This window comes from Salvelinus alpinus, chromosome 2, assembly GCF_045679555.1.
Source record: "Salvelinus alpinus chromosome 2, SLU_Salpinus.1, whole genome shotgun sequence".
NCBI lineage: Eukaryota > Metazoa > Chordata > Actinopteri > Salmoniformes > Salmonidae > Salvelinus > Salvelinus alpinus.
In genome coordinates this window covers 108,287,072-108,312,703 of record NC_092087.1, presented here as the reverse complement: position 1 = coordinate 108,312,703, position 25,632 = coordinate 108,287,072, and the positions used below count along the sequence as shown (strand labels likewise).

General features: G+C 42.5%; 3 protein-coding genes across 3 annotated transcripts in view; 1 reads left to right on the top strand and 2 right to left on the bottom strand.

Annotated features, from left to right (window-relative positions):
* The window catches only part of LOC139542151 (zinc finger protein 721-like), a 43,864-nt gene extending 36,158 nt beyond the window's left edge, over positions 1-7,706 (top strand). Inside the window, exons 5-6 of the mRNA XM_071347244.1 lie at positions 3,530-4,106; positions 4,555-7,706. Coding sequence (XP_071203345.1) covers positions 3,530-4,106; positions 4,555-5,336 — 1,359 coding nt within the window. The 3' untranslated portion in view covers positions 5,337-7,706. The remainder of the gene's footprint in view (positions 1-3,529; positions 4,107-4,554) is intronic.
* Positions 7,707-8,993: 1,287 nt separating this feature from the next.
* Positions 8,994-11,361, bottom strand: LOC139550201 (sterile alpha motif domain-containing protein 3-like). The gene is made up of 5 exons (XM_071360921.1): positions 11,272-11,361; positions 10,125-10,164; positions 9,926-10,013; positions 9,707-9,786; positions 8,994-9,572 (listed from the first exon to the last, which is right to left on the bottom strand). Exons 3-5 carry the CDS (start codon positions 9,999-10,001, stop codon positions 9,294-9,296), a joined length of 435 nt encoding a protein of 144 aa, XP_071217022.1. The 5' UTR covers positions 10,002-10,013; positions 10,125-10,164; positions 11,272-11,361; the 3' UTR covers positions 8,994-9,293.
* Positions 11,362-14,005: 2,644 nt separating this feature from the next.
* LOC139548660 (zinc finger protein 180-like) lies at positions 14,006-24,146 on the bottom strand. Its single transcript, XM_071358425.1, has 2 exons — positions 23,489-24,146; positions 14,006-16,429 (listed from the first exon to the last, which is right to left on the bottom strand). The coding sequence occupies exons 1-2, from the start codon at positions 23,910-23,912 to the stop codon at positions 15,453-15,455; spliced, it is 1,401 nt and encodes a 466-aa protein (XP_071214526.1). The 5' UTR covers positions 23,913-24,146; the 3' UTR covers positions 14,006-15,452.
* Between the last annotated feature and the right edge of the window lie 1,486 nt (positions 24,147-25,632).

Sequence of the window (25,632 nt, the reverse complement as noted above, 5' to 3'; positions counted from 1 at the left end):
CAGTGGCTACTGGCAGGTGCCCCTCTCCCCAGAGGCCAGAGCCAAAACTGCGTTCTCCACTAACAGAGGACACTGACAGTTCAAGGTCCTGTGCTTTGGCCTGTGCAACGCTCCAGCTACTTTTGAGCGTTTGATGGACAGGGTGCTGGATGGCATCCCCCGACAGCAGTGTCTGGTATACCTCGATGACATCCTGGCCCATGGCAGCTCCTTCCAGTCAGCCCTGGGGGCGCTACGGCGTGTGCTGGAGAGGGTGGCTGCCGCAGGTCTGAAGCTCCACCCCGAGAAGTGCCACTTCATGAGGAGAGAGGTGTCCTTCTTGGGCCACCGAGTGGGGAAGGAGGGGATCAGCACCATGGAGGACAAGGTAGGGGCTGTCAGAGACTGGCCCACCCCCACCGACCAGCGTCAGCTGAAGAGCTTCCTGGGCCTGGCCTCGTACTACAGGAGGTTTGTACGGGGCTTCTCAAGCGTTGCTGCTCCACTGAACCGCCTGCTGCCGAAGGACAAGGCTTTCACTTGGACAGTGGAGTGTGAGGAGGCGTTCAACACCCTCAAACGTGCACTGATCGAGGCCCCCGTGCTCAGCCCCCCCTGACCTCACCTTGCCCTTTATCCTGGACACAGACGCGAGCAACGTGGGCATGGGTGGGGTGCTGGCCCAGGTGGGGCCAGAGGGGGAGAGAGTGGTGGCGTACTTCAGCAAAACATTTGACAAACATGAGCGCCGCTACTGTGTCACCCGGCGGGAGCTCTTGGCTGTTGTGGCTTCCGTCAAACACTTCAAGTACTACCTGGGTGGTCTGCCCTTTACTGTAAGGACTGACCACTCTGCTCTCCAGTGGCTCATGTCTTTCAGAGAGCCAGAGGGGCAGGTGGCACGCTGGTTGGAGGAGCTTCAGCCGTATGACTTCACGGTGGTGCACAGGGCAGGGGCACGCCACTCCAACGCCGACGCCATGTCCCGTCGGCCCTGTACTGCAGACGGCTGCCGCCACTGTGAACGGAGAGAGGGACGGGAGAGAGAGCTGCGTGCAGAGGAGGGTGTCTGTGCCACAGTGTGTCGGGCGAGCGGGCCTGTCTGCTGTGAGCTGCAGACTGTCGACGTTTCTGAATGGCGGCAGCAGCAGGGACGGGACACAGACCTACAGCCAGTGCTACAGTGGGTAGAGGCGCAGGTGAGGCCACCATGGGAAGAGGTGACAGCGCTCTCACTCGCGACCAAAGGGTTGTGGTCGAAGTTTGAGAGACTGCGGCTGGCTGATGGCGTGCTACAGCGGGCATGGAAGGAGTCAGCTACGGGAGAGGAGAGGTGGCAGGTGGTGGTCCCAAAAGCATTGCGGGAGGCTGTGCTCCAGAGTACTCATGGGGGTGTGGGGACTGGACACTTTGGGGTCACAAAAACACTGCGCCGTCTCCGTCAGGGCTTCTACTGGGGGCAGCACAAGAGGGATGTGGAGGACTTTTGTCGCCGCTGTGACAACTGCACAGCGAGAAAGGGCCCCCCAGGCCGCTCTCATGCTCAGCTCCAACAGTTCCCAGTGGGGGCTCCCATGGAGAGGGTGGGAGTGGATGTAGTTGGGCCGTTCCCCACCACAGACAGTGGAAACCGCTGGGTGCTCACGGCCATGGACTATTTCACAAAATGGCCCGAGGCCTATGCTCTGCCTGACCAGGAGGCAGAGACCATCGTCGACGCCCTGACAGCGGGGATGTTCAGCAGGTTTGGAGCTGCAGAGTCCATCCACAGCGACCAAGGCAGAAACTTTGAGTCCCGTGTGTTCGCCACCATGTGTGAGAGGCTGGGTATGCACAAGACCCGCACTACTCCTCTCCATCCTCAAAGTGATGGCCTTGTGGAGCGCTTCAACAAAACGCTTGGACAGCAGCTGGCCATCGTCTCTTCCAAACACCAGCGTGACTGGGACAAGCACCTGCCTATGGTCCTCATGGCATGCCGCTCCGCTGTCCAAGACTCCACCTCCTGCACGCCTGCCCTCCTCATGCTGGGGAGAGAGATCCGCACCCCTGCGGAGATGGCGTTTGGTCGGCCCCTGGATAGCCCTCATGTTCCTCCGGGGCCGGAGTATGCCCGGAGACTCCAGGACCGCCTGGAGACAGCCCACACCTTCGCCAGAGAGCAGCTGGTGAATGCAGGTGTGAGGCAGAAAAGGAACTATGACGTGCACACCCGGGGAAGGCACTTTGTGGCTGGGGAGCTGGTCTGGGTCTACAGCCCCCTAAGGAAAAAAGGCAGATGCCCCAAGTTGGACAGTCACTGGGTGGGACCCTGCAGTGTCCTGGAGAGGGTAGGGGAGGTTGTGTACCGGGTGCAGCTTCCTCCCAGGGGGAGAAAGGTGGCACTGCACCGGGACAGGTTAGCCCCATACAGAGGGGCCTCTTCTCCCCAAACCCCAGGAACCCCCACAATTCCCCTCTCTGGCAATGACATTCTCCAGGCACCCACCCCCAGGTGCCGCAGACAAGGCTCCAGACAGCCCACTCCCCCTGTCTCCCCCCCTGTGTCACCGCGTGGTTCCCCAGAGCCACGGACTGTATTACCCGTTCCCGCTTCCTTGTCCCCCATATCCCTGCCTTCATCCCCTGGTTCCCAGAGGGACACTCTGCGACCATCACGGCCACGCAGGCAAAGGAGACCTCCGGGTCGCTTCAGAGACTTTGTTTGTTCCCTCGGGGACGAGGGACTTTGTGGTGGGGGGGCTGTGTAGCGACCCGCACAGACAGCTGTGTGTTATGTGTTAGGCTAGGAGGTGGTTGTGTTGTACTGACCAGTACCCAGTGTTCGCGGGGTCCGACATGTCAATCAACCTGCTATCTGCCAATCACGGGAATGCCTGGAATGTTCTGATGCCGGGCATCCTGGTGGTTGGCAGAGTGGCGTGGAGGGGGGTTGGGCAGGGGTTGGAGCATTGGAAGTTAAGACCAGGTTCAGCCTTTGTTCTCTCTCTCTTACGTCTGGGCTTCACAAGAGAAGGTCACGATTGGCTTGTGGGTTATCTGTCATCTATTTGGCGTGTGCTACGGCCCAAACAGTAGCCTGTGTAAAGTTGGTTTAATAAACCGTCAATTCGCAAACTCAAGCCTCTGTCTGGACAATTGTTCATTTATGATCTAGTCAGGTCATTACAATATTTTAGTTCTAGCGACGTCCCTGATTCCTATCCTTTCATTTTTTGTCTGAAAATAAAATATACGTTTTACTCAACTGCGTTACCCACTCCAGTCAGCAGATGGCGGTCTGCGACTTTAAGGCAATGCTGTTAGTGTGACGTATAATCTAGTGGACGGAACGCTTCTTTCAACAGCAACAACAGTCAGTCAGACGCCTCGGTAGCTTGCTAGCCAAAATAGCCGAACCAATAAAGCTCTTTAGATGCTTTAGTGTATATTAGCCACTGTGTTTTAAACCCACTTCTATCGTCTAGTTAGTTATCCGTTTTAATTTCATATTTACGGTGTTGTTATTAGTCAGTTAGCGGGCTGGTTAAGTTAGCATTAGCCTAGCTAGCTAACATCCCCGACCATGCGGTCACTAAGCTACTCTCCTAAAGAAGAGGAGATCTGCTGGACGAAGAAAGAGGTTATGTGGCTAAACATTGTCGTGAAAGAGGAGGAAGAGGATGTCAAAATACAAAAACAGGTAGACGGTGAGGCTGTTACAGTGAAAGAAGAAGAGAAAGACGTTTCAGTGAAAGAAGAGGAGGAGGATGTTACAGTGAAAGAAGAAGAGAAAGACGTTTCAGTGATAGAAGAGGAGGAGGATGTTACAGTGAAAGAAGAAGAGAAAGACGTTTCAGTGATAGAAGAGGAAGATGCGTTCAGAGTGAAAGAGGAGGAAGATGCGTTCAGAGTGAAAGAAGAGGGAGATGCGTTCAGAGTGAAAGAGGAGGAGGATGTTACAGTGAAAGAAGAGGAGAAAGAGGAAGAATCTGTTTTTGGAGTGAAAGAGGAGGAGGGGGAGATGACTGTCACATTGGAGGAAGGGGAGGATGAAGATGAGGAAACTGGATATCTGGGCTCGGTTTCCCAAAGGCATGTTAAGGCATCCAATGGTTCTAACGATGAACGGGCCCTGATTAACACTAGTAAGTACTGTCTTAAAAACAAAGGCACAAACTCTGCAGTTGTTGAACTGATTTTGGTTTTATAGGGGACATATGCAATTGCTACATCCTTATTGTGACTTTTTGCAATTCTTCAGGAAATGTGCGTGGCTTTAACGTTTTCAGATTTGACGAAAATGGGGGAAAATATGCGGCCGAAGTCCAACGAGAGAGCGGATACAAATGAACTGCTTTAAATAATTATGACAAATGTTGAGCAATGTAATGAAGTAATGACTTTTCAAATAAGTTACCTTACACGTTATATGACTATTGTTGTTCACTTGACAATCTTAAGACAAATGTCAAATAATGAACATTCATTACAGAAGTCATTGTTTGTACAACATCATGGCTACACATCACCTTTTACAGTGGATTTCTGCTGTTGTGGGCCTTAAACCATCTGTCTGACTTGTTGTTCACACAGGAGAGAGACGTGACTATCGTGGATCCTCTGGGGAGCCTCAACAACCTCATGATGCTGAGGAGGCAGAGAAGAGTCTCTCCACGTTGAAACACCAGCAGAGAACCACAGGGAAGAAATCTCATTGCTGCTCTGACTGTGGGAAAGGTTGCACATCTTCATCAGAACTTAAAATACACCAGAGAACACACACAGGAGAGAAACCTTATAGCTGTGATCAATGTGGGATGAGTTTTACTACATCAAGCCATCTGATTCGACACCAGAGAACACACACAGGAGAGAAACCTTATAGCTGTGATCAATGTGGGATGAGTTTTACTACATCAAGCCATCTGATTCGACACCAGAGAACACACACAGGAGAGAAACCTTATAGCTGTGATCAATGTGAGAAGAGTTTTACTACATCTTGCTATCTGACTGTACACCAGAGAACACACACAGGAGAGAAGCCTTATATCTGTGATCAATGTGGGAAGAGTTTTCCTACATCTAGCCAGCTGACTTCACACCAGAGAACACACACAGGAGAGAAACCTTATAGATGTGATCAATGTGGGATGAGTTTTACTACATCAAGCCATCTGATTCGACACCAGAGAACACACACAGGAGAGAAACCTTATAGTTGTAATCATTGTGAGAAGAGGTTTCCTTCATCTAGCCAGCTGACTTCACACCAGAGAACACACACAGGAGAGAAACCTCATAGCTGTGATCAATGTGGGAAGAGATACTCTGATAAAAGGTGTCTGATCAAACATCAGAAAATACATACATGAAGAAGTTGTTTCATGATATCAATGAAATAATGTCACAATGTAGAATGTTTTAACATTGTAGTAGGAGTATTTTAAAGATGTCACAATGTAGAATGTTTTAACATTGTAGTAGGAGTATTTTAATGATGTCACAATGTAGAATGTTTTAACATTGTAGAAGGAGTATTTTAATGATGTCACAATGTAGAATGTTTTAACATTGTAGAAGGAGTATTTTAATGATGTCACAATGTAGAATGTTTTAACATTGTAGTAGGAGTATTTTAATGATGTTCTACCTTATCCTTATCGTTTACCCTGTTCAATTGATTGCAGCATGATATGGATATTAGCCTCAGGGGAAATCTAGGCTCTGAATTGAAAGAGTATTATTTAACAAAAAGTGACTAACAAAAGAAGAGCTGTGTTACACTTACTGTGTTGGTGACCCACTTTAATCAAAATGCAGTACTTCAAAATGTAGCTAGCTGTTTTCTACAAGTTGAAAAAGCTGCTTGTTTAAAAAAATACATGTAATATGATAATTGTTGCAGATGTTTGTGTATATACACACATGAAAGCAGTATAATAATTTGGTCTATAATCAATTTTATTAACAATCTGACATCACTCCAGTATTTCTTGACAACATTCAAATGCTAATTGTTTTTATTCCACTACTGAAGAAACATGACTCAAATCACCTACTCATTTTTCAAACATTCAGCCTGACAAAAGACACATGTTTTATTATTCCATACCTCACCACTAAGTTAATTATTGCCACTACATATTAACAAAGGGGTGTCCATTTGGTTTTGATTTTCATATTTACAATTTATGTAACAGCTAGTAATCATAATTATTTATGCAACCAGCTGAACATTTTTGTGTACAATTATATTGACAATGTTGCCCTGCTTTTAGAATATCAGGATTCATTCTCAGATGTGCTAACCCAAATGCATGACATAGGGGACTGGGCCCGATCCAACAACATGCCTATCGAGTGAACCCTGAAGAGAGAGAGAGAAGTTAGGTGGAAAGTTACTACGGATATTGCAGGAGTTGGTTGCTGATTGTCTCAAGGGTGGGCAGTCAACAAGTTTTGCGTTTAGCAAGTGCGTTGCCATGGATCACAATTTATTTTGACTGCACGTTTTTCCGTATTGGAGTTTAGTTTTTTGGGGGCTCGTTCCAAGGGGACGAGAGTTCTAGAAGCAAGTGGGTTTTAGGATTCTATTGAAAGAAAAAGGATTTAAAAAATAATACTATTGTATATTATTATTTAGAAATACGTGTTTATTCTTGTTTTTCATTGTTGACAGCCAGTAGACACTATGTTTATATTGTAGAAGCATTGTAGTTGATTATGTGAAATGGAAGTTGTTTTCTGTTGGGGGTGAGCGAACTTGTCCAACAAAAATATAGGATATATTTGTTGTCTAAAGGGGGAAGGTGTTACAGGCTTTGGTTTTTCCATTTATGTTTTGAGGTTGGACTTTATCACGTATAACTCGTTAGCACGTTGGGCGCACTGATTGGTGTCACCTCGTTAGTCAGTATGTGTTACACCTGTGCTGGCTTGTCCATCTCGTTAGTGGGAAGGTGTTTCATCTGAGCTGGTCCAGGTTCTATTTAAGAGTGTCTGGCCCAGTGCTCCAGTTGTCTTGATAGATGTGGAGAGTCAACACCTTTAGTTGCTCCACCTTTTTGGTGTGCTTCCTGTCTTTAAGTTTGGTGTGGGTTTTTCTTTTGTTTGCCTCTTCTTGGCAGATTTAGTGGGTCTCATGGTGGGTGACTTATGTCCCAGTTGTTGTTACTAGTCAACTTTCAGTGGACACAGAGAGCAAAACTGCAACATTATGTTATAATACTTTTATTGCATCAAATGGTTGTTTTATGCAACAGAATAGAGGGTTCTTAGAACTATTGTGTCTGTGTGTTCTACTGAGGATGGGCTTCTGGGAGAAAACACTGACAGGAGATTTACAATGTCTTTTGGGTGATAAAACCTAAAGAGACCGCATTCCAGAGCATGAGTTAATGTTTCTGTTCTATATGGTACCAGGGAGAGACCCTGGTCTCTACACAAAGAGTACTGTTTTTACAGCAGATACTGTTTGCTGAGTATTATAAGTATATTTCATACAAATCTTAACCTTGTGACCCGTTCTATACATCTGTTGTTGGTCATGTAGGTTGAAAGGGATGTATCTTGGCTATAAAAGACCTTTGTACTTTTGTATCGTGGCTCTCAACGAATCATCTGGGGGTGATTTGTCGACCAGCCATCATTTATCATAGATACTCAATTGATTCACTTTATATGTGTGTGTTGTATTGACCTGCTCCCTTATTAATAAGTGAATAAAGATTTCGATTTAAGAATAACTCTGACTTGTGTGATAAGTTTGTCTCTTTTGAAATTAACCACCACATTTGGCGATGGGGGATGTGAATCTTGACTTGTTGACCGCTCCTGGCGACCTGGGTAAATGGTGCACCAGGGATCCCTCAAACTTGGGATCTCAGGGAGACCACACTTTGGGAATGGAGCAGATGGACCCACCTTTGATCTGAGAGGCAGCGAGCCGAGTGGATACCAAATCTAAAATCCTAGTTTTAAAAAAAGAGGTGAGTGAACCACGTAAAGTGTTTTTAGAAAAGCCTCGTAGGCTCTGAGTGTGTATTCCAGTGTGAGGGGGGTCACCTTGGAGGTGTGAACAGGGCCCAGTCAGGAGGCTCTGAGTGTGTATTCCTGTGTGGAGGTGTTAACAGGGCCCAGTCAGGAGGCTCTGAGTGTGTATTCCTGTGTGGAGGTGTGAACAGGGCCCAGTCAGGAGGCTCTGAGTGTGTATTCCTGTGTGGAGGTGTTAACAGGGCCCAGTCAGGAGGCTCTGAGTGTGTATTCCTGTGTGGAGGTTTATTATTTTATTAGGTTATTCCTGTATTTTCCCAGTATGAGAGGAGTTGCTAGATTTATTGACTAAACCTTTTTCCATAAAGTTAGTGAACCAAGGTGGCTGATTAGCTGTTGATGTTGAAGAAGCATGTTGAAGAAGCATCCCGTCCACTAGATTATACGTCACGGTGGCAGAATCACCTGAAAGACGCACATCGCCATCTGCTGACTGGAGTTGGTATCGCAGTTGAGAAAATACTTTCAGAAAAAAAGCTAAAAAGCGACTGCCCCTAAAAACCAACGACTCCCTTTGAAAACGGGCTATGTGGCATCAGAAACATTTATTATGGTGTAAAAATGTACTACAAAGTGTAGCTAAATAGAATAACTTTGGTCATACCCAGTCAGCACGTGACGTCCAAGGACGTCGAATTATGGGCGATATCAGGTCTGTCTGTTGTGGCCGCTATTTCGCCCCAAAATAGTCATCCCAAATTGGGCTGTGTATAACTATGTAAATGTCTCTCGGACAAGGTGACTTTTAACCATATACACTCTAAAAAGTAAAGGTTCCTGGAGTATCCTTTAGGGGTTCTTCAAATTGAAACTGTGGGGGAACCCCTAAAAGTTATTTGAAGAACCTTTTGTGGGAACCCCTATAAGTTCTTTGAAGAACCCCTTATCAGGGTTCCTCAAAGAACCTTTTGGGGTAATTTTTTTTTAACTCCCTGTCCAGCCTCCCTCCATTATAAAAACATATTTTAATAACAATATTGATTTAAATAATTCATTGTTTATTTAGTGGCACCACAAATGTGAATTAATATTTACCAAACAATTTACCAAACATAACACATTACAAAATGTCAACATTTCTGCAGACATGTCAGACCATAATAAATAATACATTTACTTTGTATAGTGCTTTTCATGACATTTAAATATATATAAATAATGATGTACAATAAAAAACAACATACATTAAAAATGAATCATAGGTAAACTAACAATATTGTAGACTTGATGCTAAATACAGATTTTTCAGCTTTAGTGTGTATAGCGTATCCACTTAGTTATGTTAGGAAGTTTGCCATCTTTATGACCGGCCCTGGTAACTTCACCCCAACTTCTCTTCTCCCCAGAACACAGTAACTTAAGAACAAAAATGTTTTTCTGACATTTTTGGGAAAATTAAGGGAAAATAAAAAATGTAGCCCTAGCAGAGCCCCAAGTCCCATGGGGACGTCCTCGAGGGCGTGGATGTTCTCCCCATCAAAGGCCAGCGGGATTTCACTCTCATGGTGAAATGGATTTCCACCGATGTGCAGTAAAGGAGTGAAGAGCGGTGAAATCTGTGTCAACAAAAGTAAGAAAAGATTAATACACATACAATAAACAAAGAACATAACAAATGTTCAGCTGTAGTTTTATATAAGTATGCACACCTATGTTTATGAAGAAACAGATGTTTGGTGCATAGACATACCTTGTCACGGACATAAAGGCCACTCGGGTCCTCATTGAAGAGGTTGGGCAAGAGCAGAATCGCTGCTGTGGTCTCCAGTCCTAGTAAAGTAAAGCAATGATCTTACTACACTTGCTAATTTTATTACAAAATACATTAGAGAAAGGGAAGGAATAAGAGCAAATCCCTCTTCTGTATTGTCCTTCAGGGACTGTCAAAATAGCAGGATGATGTCCTCACCCCTGCCTCGCCTCTCTACCTCTGCTAGTCCTTGAATTATCTTTTTGTCTATATCCATTCCATGGACTTGATTCATTTCTGAGAAGATCTGAAAAGATAATTTGCACACATTTGTACGCTAATAGATTTCAGTTTGTATTGACTGCTATGTAGGTTAAATGTACACTTCAAATGCAGCTGTCCTACAACATATCTGTACCTTCTTCTTGATCCCAATTGCATTGTGTCCATGTTCTGTCCTATAAGAATTTCAAAGGAAGAGAAAATGTGTCAAAGAATAGTCTTAAAAGCATTAAAACATATATATATATTAGATAAATATTGAAAGATAAATGGCATCCACATACAATATAATGTAAAATAGAAGAACATATTGGAGAAAGCACTAGCCAATACAGTACTGCCATACAGTAACAGTACTGCCATACAGGCCTAATATCACATTTCAAGATATCTTTGTACACAAATTGTTTAATATTTTATCAGGCTGACTTGAAAGATTATACGCAACATTTTGCTGCGTGGCAATACTGTGTTTGGATTCTGAAGGGCATTTATACAAAAGAGGTAGTCTAGACACTGTATTAATACCATTATGCATTTAAATCCCATCTACAGCTACCATCTAAGATATTAATTTCCCTCCACAAGGGGGCGTACATGTAAGGTTTCCTAAATGGGATAGTATTGTACATGTAACGTTTCCAAAATGGGACAGTATTGTCCATGTAACGTCTCCTAAACGGGATAGTATTGTCCATGTAACGTTTCCAAAATGGGATAGTATTGTCCATGTAACGTTTCCAAAATGGGATAGTATTGTCCATGTAACGTTATGCCCCCTTGTGAGTTAATAGTATTGCATGCTGTAGCAGGCTATATAAAGAGGAAGACCTCCATTGACGATTCAGTTCGTTGTAACATCTCGTCTGGACAGGTCACCGTCCTTAGTTAGTTAGTTAGTTAACGTTAGCTAGTTCATTATCACACAAGTGAGAACTGCTCTAGATTGGAAACTTACGTTAATAAGTGTAAAGCCATGTTGGCTTTATGGAAACGACATACAATATATGGGAAAGAATATAGTTGAGGGAAATAATCCAAACCTAGTTGTGCCTAGTTAGGACATAACGTTAGCTAGCTAGATAACGGTACTGTACTGTAGCTCATACAACGCCGACGGTCAAACCCAGCTTTCTAATATTTACGGTAATTAGCTATAGTAACGTTATGGAAGCTATTCACAGAAAACCATCATTGTCTCCGTTATTAATTATTATGTTATATTATTATTATTATAAATTATTTCGAGACATATTCAGAGCAAAACATCAACCCAACTTAACCTTTTTAACTTGTTGTCGCATCCAAACTTGTCACCATCGTTTTCAGTTGTAATTGCGAAGTTCCCGGAAGAAGTCCAGCAACAACGGAGGTTCCTCGATGAACCCACCTTGTAACAAGTTCTTTGAAGAACCTTTTGGGGCTGTTTTTCATTGACCAAGAACCCTACGGTTCTTAGGGGATCTGAGAACAACTCCAGTTTAACCCTTCATTTTTAGTTGTAGTCGGCTCTATTTACTCTCAGATTCAAACATGCTGGTTAGAATCAACGATCAAGTCAGCTGCTGCTGCTCCAATACAGTATGAGATGAGACAGTGAACTGATGTTGAACCGGGCAGTCAGCTGCTGCTGCTCCAATACAGTATGAGGTGAGACGGTGAACTGACGTTGAACCGGGCAGTCAGCTGCTGCTGCTCCAATAGAGTATGAGGTGAAACGGTGAACTGACGTTGAACTGGGCAGTCAGCTGCTGCTGCTCCAATTGCTCCAATACAGTATGAGGTGAGAAGGTGAACTGACGTTGAACCGGGCAGTCAGCCGCTGCTGCTCCAATACAGTATGAGGTGAGACAGTGAACTGACGTTGAACTGGGCAGTCAGCCGCTGCTGCTCCAATACAGTATGAGGTGAGACGGTGAACTGACGTTGAACTGGGCAGTCAGCTGCTGCTGCTCCAATACAGTATGAGGTGAGACAGTGAACTGATGTTGAACTGGGCAGTCAGCTGCTGCTGCTCCAATACAGTATGAGGTGAGACGGTGAACTGATGTTGAACTGGGCAGTCAGCTGCTGCTGCTCCAATACAGTATGAGGTGAGATGGTGAACTGAAGTTGAACCGGGCAGTCAGCTGCTGCTGCTCTAATACAGTATGAGATGAGAAGGTGAACTGACGTTGAACTGGGCAGTCAGCTGCTGCTGCTCCAATACAGTATGAGGTGAGACGGTGAACTGATGTCAGTCATTCATTTGGTACTCAGTCTGGTCCATCATTGTTGGTATTGAAAAAGCCTACTGCACATTGTGGTAGAAATTCTAACCAATCAGGAGAGACTTTGTCATTTCTTCAAACAATCAACCTTTATTTGATAAGAATTGCAATAATGTAGCTGGTCAGCCCTACACTCTGAGGTGGAAGGCCGAGAGCTCGATGACACAAGGAGTTCAGGAGCCTTATATAGTCAAACTATCTTGTGCATATAGAAAACACGTGATCTTGGTATGTGTCCGTGTGTGGAGAACGAGACACAGACTAACTGGGGATTGGTCGTCTCGTTCTGTAGCAACAGCTAGTTATTCTAGTTTTACAGTGAGGTGTCAAAACAACAGGAAATCACTCTAGACACAGTTCCTCTGAAGTACATCAACGGTTCCCTGAATTGGGGCAAGCAAGCGCCTTTGGCCTGTCTGCCCAGAGGGTGTGTCTGGAACTAGTCTAGAGATGTATTAGGGAGTTGTAGTTTCTCTAGAGATAAATCAGATCCAGACTGAACTGTGTGATGTAGTAGGGAGTTGTAGTTTCTCTAGAGATAAATCAGATCCAGACTGAACTGTGTGATGTAGTAGGGAGTTGTAGTTTCTCTAGAGATAAATCAGATCCAGACTGAACTGTGTGATGTAGTAGGGAGTTGTAGTTTCCAACAGGCCAATATTCTACATAGTTTAGCTCATAAAAATGAATTAACTACAATGACCATAATCCATTGTGTGCCTACTTGTCTTGTCTAGCATTTCACTACAATAACATCTGCCTGTGACCTATAACATTTGATTTATGAAGGTAATGTGTGTAAAATGTACTTTTCCCCACATCTCTTTACATTGCTTATGCATATTCGGTGGCCTGACTGCGTCAAAGGCCCATCCTGGTAGATCTGAACCTAATGCAGCTTGGAGTGATCAGATGACAGAAGTTACATTTAGGTGCCAGGTGTAACTGAGGCCATAGATGAATCATATCCATTACTTTGAGTGTTTTATATAATATGACTAAATGTGTTTCTTTCTGTGTTGCAGGGGCAGTCATGAAATGGAACGGCAAGGCCACAGAACATGACATAAGCAGAGCTGTGGGAGACCACCTCAAGCCCCAGGTAGAGCCGGGGGTGGTGTTTACCACTCCACCAGCAGAGCTGTGGGAGACCACCTCAAGCCCCCGGTAGAGCCGGGGGTGGTGTTTACCACTCCACCAGCAGAGCTGTGGGAGACCACCTCAAGCCCCCGGTAGAGCCGGGGGTGGTGTTTACCACTCCACCAGCAGAGCTGTGGGAGGCCACCTCAAGACCCCGGTAGAGCCGGGGGTGGTGTTTACCACTCCACCAGCAGAGCTGTGGGAGACCACCTCAAGACCCTGGTAGAGCCGGGGGTGGTGTCCACCACCTAGAGCCCTTCAGCAGGCTGGAAAATGGGATTGATCTGTTTGATCTATTTAATTGCTAGATTGTAGTTATTTCGCCACTATGGTCCTATTTATTGCCTTACCTCCATACTCCATTTACACACACTGTATATATATATTTTGTGTTACTGACTGTACGTTTGTTTATGTGTAACTCTGTGTTGTTTTTTTTGTCACACTGCTTTGCTTTATCTTGGCCAGGTCGCAGTTGTAAATGAGAACTTGTTCTCAACTGGCCGACCTGGTTAAACTATCATTATGACATCATGGTCACCTGGTTAAACTATCATTATGACATCATGGCCACCTGTTTAAATAAAGGTGAAATAAAAATGACATGTTGTTGTTGAAATCAAATCAAGCTTTATTTATACAGCACATTTCAGATATGGATGGATGGATGCAACAGGAACAGGAAAAAAACAAATAAAAGACAATGAAAATAATCAAATATTTAGTACACAAACAGAAGAATAATGAACATTTTAAGGAAATGCCATTGATTAAAATGTTAATATATCCAACCCAAAATATTAGCTTGTTTTTTAGGAGGGGTTCTGAAAGACACTATGGGGGTGTCCACTGAAAATTGACTAGTAACAACAACTAGGACCTAAAAGACACCCACCATGAGACCCACTAAATCTGCCCAAGAAGAGGCAAACAAAAGAAAAACCCACAACAAACTTAAAGACAGGAAGCAAACCAAAAAGGTGGAGCAACTAAAGGTGTTGACTCTCCACATCTATCAAGACAACTGGAGCACTGGGCCAGACACTCTTAAATAGAACCTGGACCAGCTCAGGTGAAACACCTTCCCACTAACGAGATGGACAAGCCAGCACAGGTGTAACACATACTGACTAACGAGGTGACACCAATCAGTGCGTCCTACGAGCTAGACGTGCTAAAGTCCAACCTCAAAACATAAAAAAATATTTCTATATAATAATACACAATAGTATTCTTTTTTTCTCTCAAAATTCTCTTTATAGAATCCGAAAACTCACCATGGACACAAGCACCAAAAACGCTGTTGTTTTAACAAGTAGCAATAAATCACTGATATCGATTAGGGGGGAAATCAGGTTGTACCTGATGTTGAAACTAACACAACTAAAAAAAACACATGGAAATGGGAGATATATTTTACCTCACTGGTTAGAGGACAACCTGCAGAAAACAGTCAGCTACATTTTGGAGTGATGCATTTAAATGTAGAGGTCGCTAAACAAAGGAACGCAACACTTATTTGTCATCACTCATCGATATCATGCTGAAATCAACTGTGCGACAGGAGGGAGATGAGGTTGCACATCCTGTTAAAACTAACAGCTAAAAAAAAAACACAGAATCTGGGAGTAATGTGTACATCCCTGGTTAGAGGACAACTTGTAGAAAACAGATCGCTACATTTTGAAGTGTTGCATTTTGATTCAAGTGGGTCACCAACGTGGGAAATGTAACACAGCTCTTTTTGTGTTAGTCACTTTTTTAGAACAGGGGACAAATGTTTAGGCTTCTACATTGTGACATTAAAATACTCCTTCTACAATGTTAAAACATTCTACATTGTGACATCATTAAAATACTCCTTCTACAATGTTAAAACATTCTACATTGTGACATCATTAAAATACTCTTACTACAATGTTAAAACATTCTACATTGTGACATCATTAAAATACTCCTTCTACAATGTTAAAACATTCTACATTGTGACATTATTTAATTGATATCATGAAACAACTCCTTCATGTATTTGATGTTTAATCAGAGATCTTTTATCAGAGTATCTCTTCCCCTGTGTGTGTCCGCTTGTGTATATTCAGGCTTTTTGGCCAAGTAAAACTCTTCCCACATTGATCACAGTTATATGGTTTTTCTCCTGTGTGTGTTCTATGGTGTGTAGTTAGATAGCAAGAAGAAGAAAAACTCTTCCCACATTGATCACAGCTATAAGGTTTCTCTCCTGTGTGTGTTCTATGGTGTATAGTTATATAGCTAGAAGAAGAAAAACTCTTCCCACATTGATTACAGCTATATGGTTTCTCTCCTGTGTGTGTTCTATGGTGTATAGTTAGATGGCTAGAAGAAGAAAAACTCTTTCTACATTGATCACAGCTATAAGGTTTCTCTCCTGTGTGTGTTCTATGGTGTATAGTTAGATAGCAAGAAGAAGAAAAACTCTTCCCACATTGATCACAGCTATAAGGTTTCTCTCCTGTGTGTGTTCTATGGTGTATAGTTAGATAGCTAGAAGAAGAAAAACTCTTTCTACATTGGTTACAGCTATATGGTTTCTCTCCTGTGTGTGTTCTCTGGTGTGTAGTCAGATGGCAAGATTTAGCAAAACTCTTCCCACATTGATCACAGCTATATGGTTTCTCTCCTGTGTGTGTTCTCTGGTGTGCAGTCAGATGGCTAGATTTAGCAAAACTCTTCCCACATTGATCACAGCTATATGGTTTCTCTCCTGTGTGTGTTCTCTGGTGCACAGTCAGATGGTTAGATGTAGTAAACCTCTTCCCACATTGATCACAGATATAAGGTTTCTCTCCTGTGTGTGTTCGCTGGTGTATTTTAAGTTCTGATGAAGATTTGCAACATTTCCCACAGTCAGAGCAGCAGTGAGATTTCTTCCCTGTGGGTCTCTGCTGGTGTTTCTTGAGGAGTTCTGATCTGGAGAGACTCTTCTCTGCCTTGTCAGCATCAATAGGCTGTTGAGGCTCCCCAGAGATTCCACGATAGTCACATCTCTCTCCTGTGTGAACAACAAAGTCAGACGGTTAACGGAAAGGCTCTGGAGCAACGAACCGCCCTTGCTGTCTCTGCCTGGCCGGTTCCCCTCTCTCCACTGGGATTCTCTGCCTCTAACCCTATTACAGGGGCTGAGTCACTGGCTTACTGGTGCTCTTTCATGCCGTCCCTAGGAGGGGTGCGTCACTTGAGTGGGTCGAGTTACTGACGTGATCATCCTGCCCCTCCTTTGTTTGTGCTGTGGTGGAGATCTTTGTGGGCTATACTCGGCCTTGTCTCAGGATTGTAAGTTGGTGGTTGAAGATATCCCTCTAGTGGTGCGGGGGCTGTGCTTTGGCAAAGTGGGTGGGGTTATATCCTTCCTGTTTGGCCCTGTCCGGGGGTATCATCGGATGGGGCCACAGTGTCTCCTGACCCCTCCTGTCTCAGCCTCCAGTATTTATGCTGTAGTAGTTTATGTGTCGGGGGGCTAGGGTCAGTTGGTTATATCTGGAGTACTTCTCCTGTCTTATCCAGTGTCCTGTGTGAATTTAAGTATGCTCTCTCTAATTCTCTCCTTCTCTCTTTCTTTCTCTCGGAGGACCTGAGCCCTAGGACCATGCGTTAGGACTACCGGGCATGATGACTCCTTGCACCAGTCCACCTGGCCTTGCTGCTGTTCCAGTTTCAACTGTTCTGCCTGCGGTTATGGAACCTCTACCTTTCCCAGACCTGCTGTTTTCAACTCTTAATGATCGGCTATGAAAAGCCAACTGACATTTATTCCTGATTATTATTTGACCATGCTTGTTATTTATGAACATTTTGAACATCTTGGCCATGTTCTGTTATAATCTCGGCACAGCCAGAAGAGGACTGGCCACCCCTCATAACCTGGTTCCTCTCTAGGTTTCTTCCTAGGTTTTGGCCTTTCTAGGGAGTTTTTCCTAGCCACCGTGCTTCTACACCTGCATTGCTTGCTGTTTGGGGTTTTAGGCTGGGTTTCTGTACAGCACTTCGAGATATTAGCTGATGTACGAAGGGCTATAGAAAATAAACTTGATTTGATTAAAGGGCCACAACAGCAGAAATCCACTGTTTATTTGAGGTAAAAGGTGATGTCCAGAGGTCTGTTAAATTATTTTACAATTGTCTTAAGACAGTCAAACCTAAGCCGTGTGGCAGACGACCTTTGATCTCCAAAAAAGGCCCCTTTGTGTTTGCTAAAATTGCAGCACGAGGGCGATGCACACACAATTTGATTGCAGAAACACCTCCCTGCTAATGAGGAAACAACTAGTTATGGATGTAGTATATCTGGTAATGAGGAACCCACTAGTTATGGATGTAGTATATCTGCTAATGAGGAAACCACTAGTTATGGATGTAGTATATCTGGTAATGAGGAAACCACTAGTTATGGATGTAGTATATCTGCTAATGAGGAAACCACTAGTTATGGATGTAGTATATCTGGTAATGAGGAAACCACTAGTTATGGATGTAGTATATCTGTCTGGAACAAAAATGGTGAACAAAGATTTTAGTTTTCCACAATGTATTCTGAATATTACAGCGCAAGATCAGGAGTGCTACTGAAGGAACCTCACATTAAGCTCTGTGTCTATTCACTAATTCACCACCGTGGGGGAAAACTCAGGGGAGTTCTCATAGGCTGACAGCAATAATAGCCTCCATTTACATGTACTCAATTCTTGCTCGTACAATATGCATATTATTATTACTATTGGATAGAAAACACTCTAGTTTCTAAAACCGTTTGAATTATATCTGTGAGTAAAACAGAACTCATTTTGCAGCAAACCTTCTGTCAGGAAGTGAGAAATCTGAAATCGGGCACTCTGTTCCAGGGTCAGTTTATCAATTTGCATGTAATCTATGGGTCTACATGCACTGCATACGCCTTCCACTAGATGTCAGTAGGCAGTGGGAATTGGAATGGGGTGTATATCTCTATCTGAGGCCAAACAAGACCTGTTGGAGTGACGCGACCACTCTTTCTTTCGAATCGGTCACCTGGATTGCGTTCTGAAAACCTTTCGTTATCGACGTTAGATATATCCGGCTCTGATTTTATTCGATATATGTGTTAAAAACATCATCAACTAGTTATATTAAACCGACTTATATCAGTTTATATAAGTTTATTCCGATTTTCGATATTTTCTTTGTGATGCGTTCTGGGGATTTGGACACTGCTGCGCCACACTGCTAATGTTGGCTAGCGTTCTACAGATGAAGAGGGCATTCTACAACCAAACAACGATTATTCTGGACAAAGGACAACTTGTACAAGATTCTGATGGAAGCTCATCAAATAGTAGGAACCATTTATGATATTATTTCGTATTTCTGTCGAAAAATGTTTAGACTATATACCGCCCAGAATTCGGGCGCAGTTTCGCTATAACGTAAGCTGTATGTCGTAATAAGGTTATTTTTAAAAATCTAACACAGCGGTTGCATTAAGAACTAGTGTATCTTTCATTTTCTGTCCAACCTGTATTTTTTAGTAAAGTATATGATTAGTTATTTGATTAGATGATGTGAGTGTCAGAAATATATCCGGATTATTTTGGGCAGTTTGGCTAGTATTCATTGTTCAACCACGAATTGTACCGCTAAATATGCACATTTTCGAACAAACCATATATGTATTGTGTAATATGATGTTATAGGAAGTTTGAGAAGGTTAGTGAAAAAAATTATATATTTTGCTGGTTTATTCGCTATCGCTAACGTTCCTTGATTGAATGCGGCTGTGTGGTAGGCTATTGTAGTAAGCTAATATAATGCTATATTGTGTTTTCGCTGTAAAACACTTAAAAAATCTGAAATATTGGCTGGATTCACAAGATGTTTGTCTTTCATTTGCTGTACACTGTGTATTTTTCATAAATGTTTTATGATGAGTATTTAGGTAATTCACGTTGGTCTCTGTAGTTATTCTAGCTGCTTTGGTGAGATTTTGTGATGGTGGCTGCAATGTAAAACTATGATTTATACCTGAAATATGCACATTTTTCGAACAAAACATATGCTATACAATAAATATGTTATCAGACTGTCATCTGATGAAGTTGTTTCTTGGTTAGTGACTATTTATATCTTTATTTGGTCGAATTTGTGATAGCTACCTATGCAGGAAAAAAAGGTGGGAAAAAAAAGTTGGGTCTTTTGCTATCGTGGTTAGCTAATAGAAATACATATTGTGTCTTCCCTGTAAAACATTTTAAAAATCAGAAATGATGGCTGGATTCACAAGATGTGTATCTTTCATCTGGTGTCTTGGACTTGTGATTTTATGATATTTAGATGCTAGTATTTACTTGTGGCGCTATGCTAGGCTATGCTAGTCAGCTTTTTTACTGATGAGGGTGCTCCCGGATCCGGGATGGTGACTCGTGAGAAGTTAACATCCGCTAACCATGTGTATGTGACCATTAACATCTGCTAACCATGTGTATGTGACCATTAACATCTGCATGTGACCATTAACATCTGCTAACCATGTGTATGTGACCATTAACATCTGCTAACCATGTGTATGTGACCATTAACATCTGCTAACCATGTGTATGTGACCATTAACATCTGCTAACCATGTGTATGTGACCATTAACATCTGCATGTGACCATTAACATCTGCTAACCATGTGTATGTGACCATTAACATCTGCTAACCATGTGTATGTGACCAATAACATCTGCTAACCATGTGTATGTGACCATTAACATCTGCTAACCATGTGTATGTGACCATTAACATCTGCTAACCATGTGTATGTGACCATTAACATCTGCTAACCATGTGTATGTGACCATTAACATCTGCTAACCATGTGTATGTGACCATTAACATCCGCTAACCATGTGTATGTGACCATTAACATCCGCTAACCATGTGTATGTGACCATTAACATCCGCTAACCATGTGCATGTGACCATTAACATCCGCTAACCATGTGTATGTGACCATTAACATCCGCTAACCATGTGTATGTGACCATTAACATCCGCTAACCATGTGTATGTGACCATTAACATCCGCTAACCATGTGTATGTGATCAATAACATCTGCTAACCATGTGTATGTGACCATTAACATCTGCTAACCATGTGTATGTGACCATTAACATCCGCTAACCATGTGACCAATAACATTTGATTTGACCTGACCCCGCAACATGTGTCAGTTTTGTCAATTTATTCATTGTCTTTTGTTTGTCAATGTTGACGCACACCTGATTACACATATAGTAGTAGGACTAGTCTACCTGGTTACACATATAGTAGTAGGACTAGTCTACCTGGTTACACATATAGTAGTAGGACTAGTCTACCTGGTTACACATATAGAAGTAGGACTAGTCTACCTGATTACACATATAGAGGTAGGACTAGTCTACCTGATTACACATATAGTAGTAGGACTAGTCTACCTGGTTACACATATAGTAGTAGGACTAGTCTACCTGGTTACACATATAGAAGTAGGACTAGTCTACCTGGTTACACATATAGAAGTAGGACTAGTCTACCTGGTTACACATATAGAAGTAGGACTAGTCTACCTGGTTACACATATAGAGGTAGGACTAGTCTACCTGGTTACACATATAGAAGTAGGACTAGTCTACCTGGTTACACATATAGTAGTAGGACTAGTCTACCTGGTTACACATATAGAAGTAGAACTAGTCTACCCGACAACACATATAGTAGTAGGACTAGTCTACCTGGTTACACATATAAAGGTAGGACTAGTCTACCTGGTTACACATATAGAAGTAGGACTAGTCTACCTGGTTACACATATAGAAGTAGGACTAGTCTACCTGGTAACACATATAGAGGTAGGACTAGTCTACCTGGTTACACATATAGAAGTAGGACTAGTCTACCTGACAACACATATAGAAGTAGGACTAGTCTACCTGACTACACATATAGAAGTAGGACTAGTCTACCTGACTACACATATAGAAGTAGGACTAGTCTACCTGGTTACACATATAGAAGTAGGACTAGTCTACCTGGTTACACATATAGAAGTAGGACTAGTCTACCTGGTTACACATATAGAAGTAGAACTAGTCTACCTGGTTACACATATAGAAGTAGGACTAGTCTACCTGATTACACATATAGAGGTAGGACTAGTCTAACTGGTTACACATATAGTAGTAGGACTAGTCTACCTGGTTACACATATAGAAGTAGGACTAGTCTACCTGGTTACACATATAGAAGTAGGACTAGTCTACCTGTCCTGAGCACAAATGTAGGCCTATAAATATGCCCATTTGGGGATGTCTGATTGTGAGTTGTGGAGCTTCTCAAAGTAATGTTTTTTTTTCACCTCAAACAGCAAGTAAACAAAGTCTAATCAAAATCAATTGCAAATGAGAATAGTTCCTCAAAGTATTTGAAAAATATTTCCAGCTCTCGCCCTTTCGATAACCACTCGGCACGAAAGGGAAAAATGTAATGCTCTGATCCAGTGGAAATGTTATAAAATACCTGATTACTTCTTATCTCTTTCACAAATAGCCTACAGCTGTATCGGTCGAGAACTCACTGGCAGGGGAAACTGAGGGCCCAGAATATTTTATACAATGTTTCAAGTTCGTTATAGACAGGCCATGTGATTTATAGGACAGTTATTAGCAATGTTTTTATTTATTGGCTTTATGTAGGTTATTTTTTACGTAGTTGGCATCTAGAATTCATCCATGATTTCATAATGGCAATAAAAGTTAATTAGATTTGTATAATTGTCATTTAGATAGAATGTAGATTAATCACAGACAATGATTGAGATACTATTATAAATTAAATTAAACTGTTCCAGTAAAATGTGAATATGAAAATCATAACTGGCATGCAGATCAGTAGAAATGGTAAGATACATTTGCACTACAAATGTAGGTTGCTGACTGCTTGTGTAGCCGATTACCAGCAAAGTCAGAATTTATGAAGGACAGCAGGAGTTGGTTCAGGAAGAGTTTATTCTCTTCTGGTTGGGCAATATTGATGGAATGGCATGAAAATATATGCTGAATATTATACAATGACTTATCAACAGCTCTAACAATTTGACCCCCACAGGAAATCTACATTGGCAATTGTAGAATATACTATATAGCCTAAAACCTGGTTAAACTATCATTATGACATCATGGATGACTTCTAGAATATACTATATATCCTAGAAACCTGGTTAAACTATCATTATGACATCATGGATGAATTCTAGAATATACTATATAGCCTAGAAACCTGGTTAAACTATCATTATGACATCATGCATGGCCAGTCCTTGTATTCATAGTGTAGTGAATTCAGGCGGAAGCCCTGAGCTGAACTCAAACCTGGGTCCAGTGACTGTCAAGCCAACACCTTAAAACTGTTACGCCAAGATGTCTGAACTTCTTGACGAGGTCGCTAGGTGTTGAGTTAGGGTTGATACAATAGCTTTCTCTATGAATTTGAGAGTGGTTACATTTCTCCAGCCCCCATCCCTCAGCTGTTTACCAAACCAAGTCTCTGGGCAGCCATTTTGTTGCTGTTTAAATACTAAGTTGTCCCTTTAAAAAAGCCACACAACAATCAATCAACCAATAAAAAGCTGTAATTCCACCACTATTTTGCTAATAAGATGATGGATGGGGCTGGAGAAATGTAACTACTTTCAAATTCATAGAGAAAGCTATTGTATCAACCCTAACTCAACATGCAAGGACTGACCATGGACTGATGCAAGGACTGACCATCCATGATATCAACATTAGCGTTTTAACTATGTTTTGAGGCTTTACAGTGTTGATTTACATAGTTTCTATACATTGAAGTAAAAAAGCTTATTTGGTGTTCTGATGGGGTACAACAGTTGAACTAAGATCATGAGGCATGTGTTATATTCTTCAAGAATCAATGGCTATAAATAAATAATTTAAAAATCAAAATATGGATGTGGTAATTGCAGATTTCCCCTTTAACACCAAACATCAGTTCAACAACTGCAGAGTTTGTACCTCTGTATTTAAGACAGTACTTACCAGTGGTAATCACGGCCCGGTTTCTCAAAACCATCTTATGGCTTAGTTCATCTTTAGAACCACTGGATGCCTTAAATTGCGTTTGGGAAATCGGGTCCAGATATCCAGTTTCTTCCTCCTCTTCTTCCGATGAGACCGTAAACTCCCCATCCTCCGCTTTCACTTCAAAAACTGAATCCTCCTCATCTTTTACTGTAACACACTCCTCCTCTTTCACTCTGAACGCCTCTTCTTTCACTGTAACGTCTTCCTCTTCTTTCACTGAAACGTCTTTCTCTTCTTCTTTCAGGGTAACAACCTCACCCTCTACTTGTTTTTGTATTGTAACATCCTTCTCTTCCTCCTCCTCTTTGATGAGAGCTTCTTTCTCCGTCCAGCAGACCGTCTCTTCTTCAGCAGGAAGAGAGTAATTTAGTGAACTCATGGTCGGAGATGTTAGCTAGCTAGGCTAATGCTAACTTAACCAGCCCGCCAGCTGAATAATAACAACAAAACCGTAAATATGAAATGAAATAGGATAACTAACTAGACGACAGACGAGGGTTTGAAATACAGTGGCTAATATACACTAAAGCGTCTAAAGAGCTTTATGGGTTCGGCTATTTTGGCTAGCAAGCTACGGAGGTGGCGGACTAACTGTTGTTGCTGCTGAAAGAAGCGTTCCGTCCACTAGATTATACGTCACACTAACAGCATTGCGTTCCGTCCACTAGATTATACGTCACACTAACAGCATTGCCTTAAAATTTTTTTTTTTTTTATTTAACCTTTATTTAACCAGGTAGGCAAATTGAGAACACGTTCTCATTTACAATTGCGACCTGGCCAAGATAAAGCAAAGCAGTTCGACACATACAACAACACATAGTTACACATGGAGTAAAACAAACATATAGTCAATAATACAGTGAAAAAAAAAAATAAGTCTATATACAATGTGAGCAAGTGAGGTGAGATAAGGGAGGTGAAGGCAAACAAATATATGTATAAATAAATAAAATAAAATAAATAAATAAAAATATAAAAGGCCATGGAGGTGAAGTGAATACAACACAGCAAGTAAAATAAAACTAAAAAAAAAACCTGGAATGGTTGGTTTGCAGCGGAAGAAAGTGCAAAGTAGAGACAGAAAATAATGGGGTGCAAAGGAGCAAAATAAATTAATAAAATAAATACAGTAGGTAAAGAGGTAGTTGTTTGGGCTAAATTGTAGATGGGTTATGTACAGGTGCAGTAATCTATGAGCTGCTCTGACAGCTGGTGCTTAAAGCTAGTGAGGGAGATAGGTGTTTCCAATTTCAGAGATTTTTGTAGTTCGTTCCAGTCATTGGCAGCAGAGAACTGGAAGGAGAGGCGTCCAAAGGAAGAATTGGTTTTGGGGATGACTAGAGAGATATACCTGCTGGAGCGCGTGCTACAGATAGGTGCTGCTATGGTGACCAGCGAGCAGAGATAAGGGGGGACTTTACCTAGCAGGGTCTTGTAGATGACCTGGAACCAGTGGGTTTGGCGACGAGTATGAAGCGAGGGCCAGCCAACGAGAGTGTACAGGTCGCAGTGGTGGGTAGTATATGGGGCTTTGGTGACAAAACGGATGGCACTGTGATAGACTGCATCCAATTTATTGAGTAGGGTTTTGGAGGCTATTTTGTAAATGACATCACCGAAGTCGAGGATTGGTAGGATGGTCAGTTTTACAAGGGTATGTTTGGCAGCATGAGTAAAGGATGCTTTGTTGCGGAATAGGAAGCCAATTCTAGATTTGACTTTGGATTGGAGATGTTTGATGTGAGTCTGGAAGGAGAGTTTACAGTCTAACCAGACACCTAGGTATTTGTAGTTGTCCACATATTCTAAGTCAGAACCGTCCAAAGTAGTGATGTTGGACAGGCGGGCAGGGGCAGGCAGCGATCGGTTGAAGAGCATGCATTTGGTTTTACTTGTATTTAAGAGCAGTTGGAGGCCACGGAAGGAGAGTTGTATGGCATTGAAGCTCGCCTGGAGAGTTGTTAACACAGTGTCAAAAGAAGGGCCAGAAGTATACAGAATAGTGTCGTCTGCGTAGAGGTGGATCAGAGAATCACCAGCAGCAAGAGCGACATCATTGATGTATACAGAGAAGAGAGTCGGTCCAAGAATTGAAC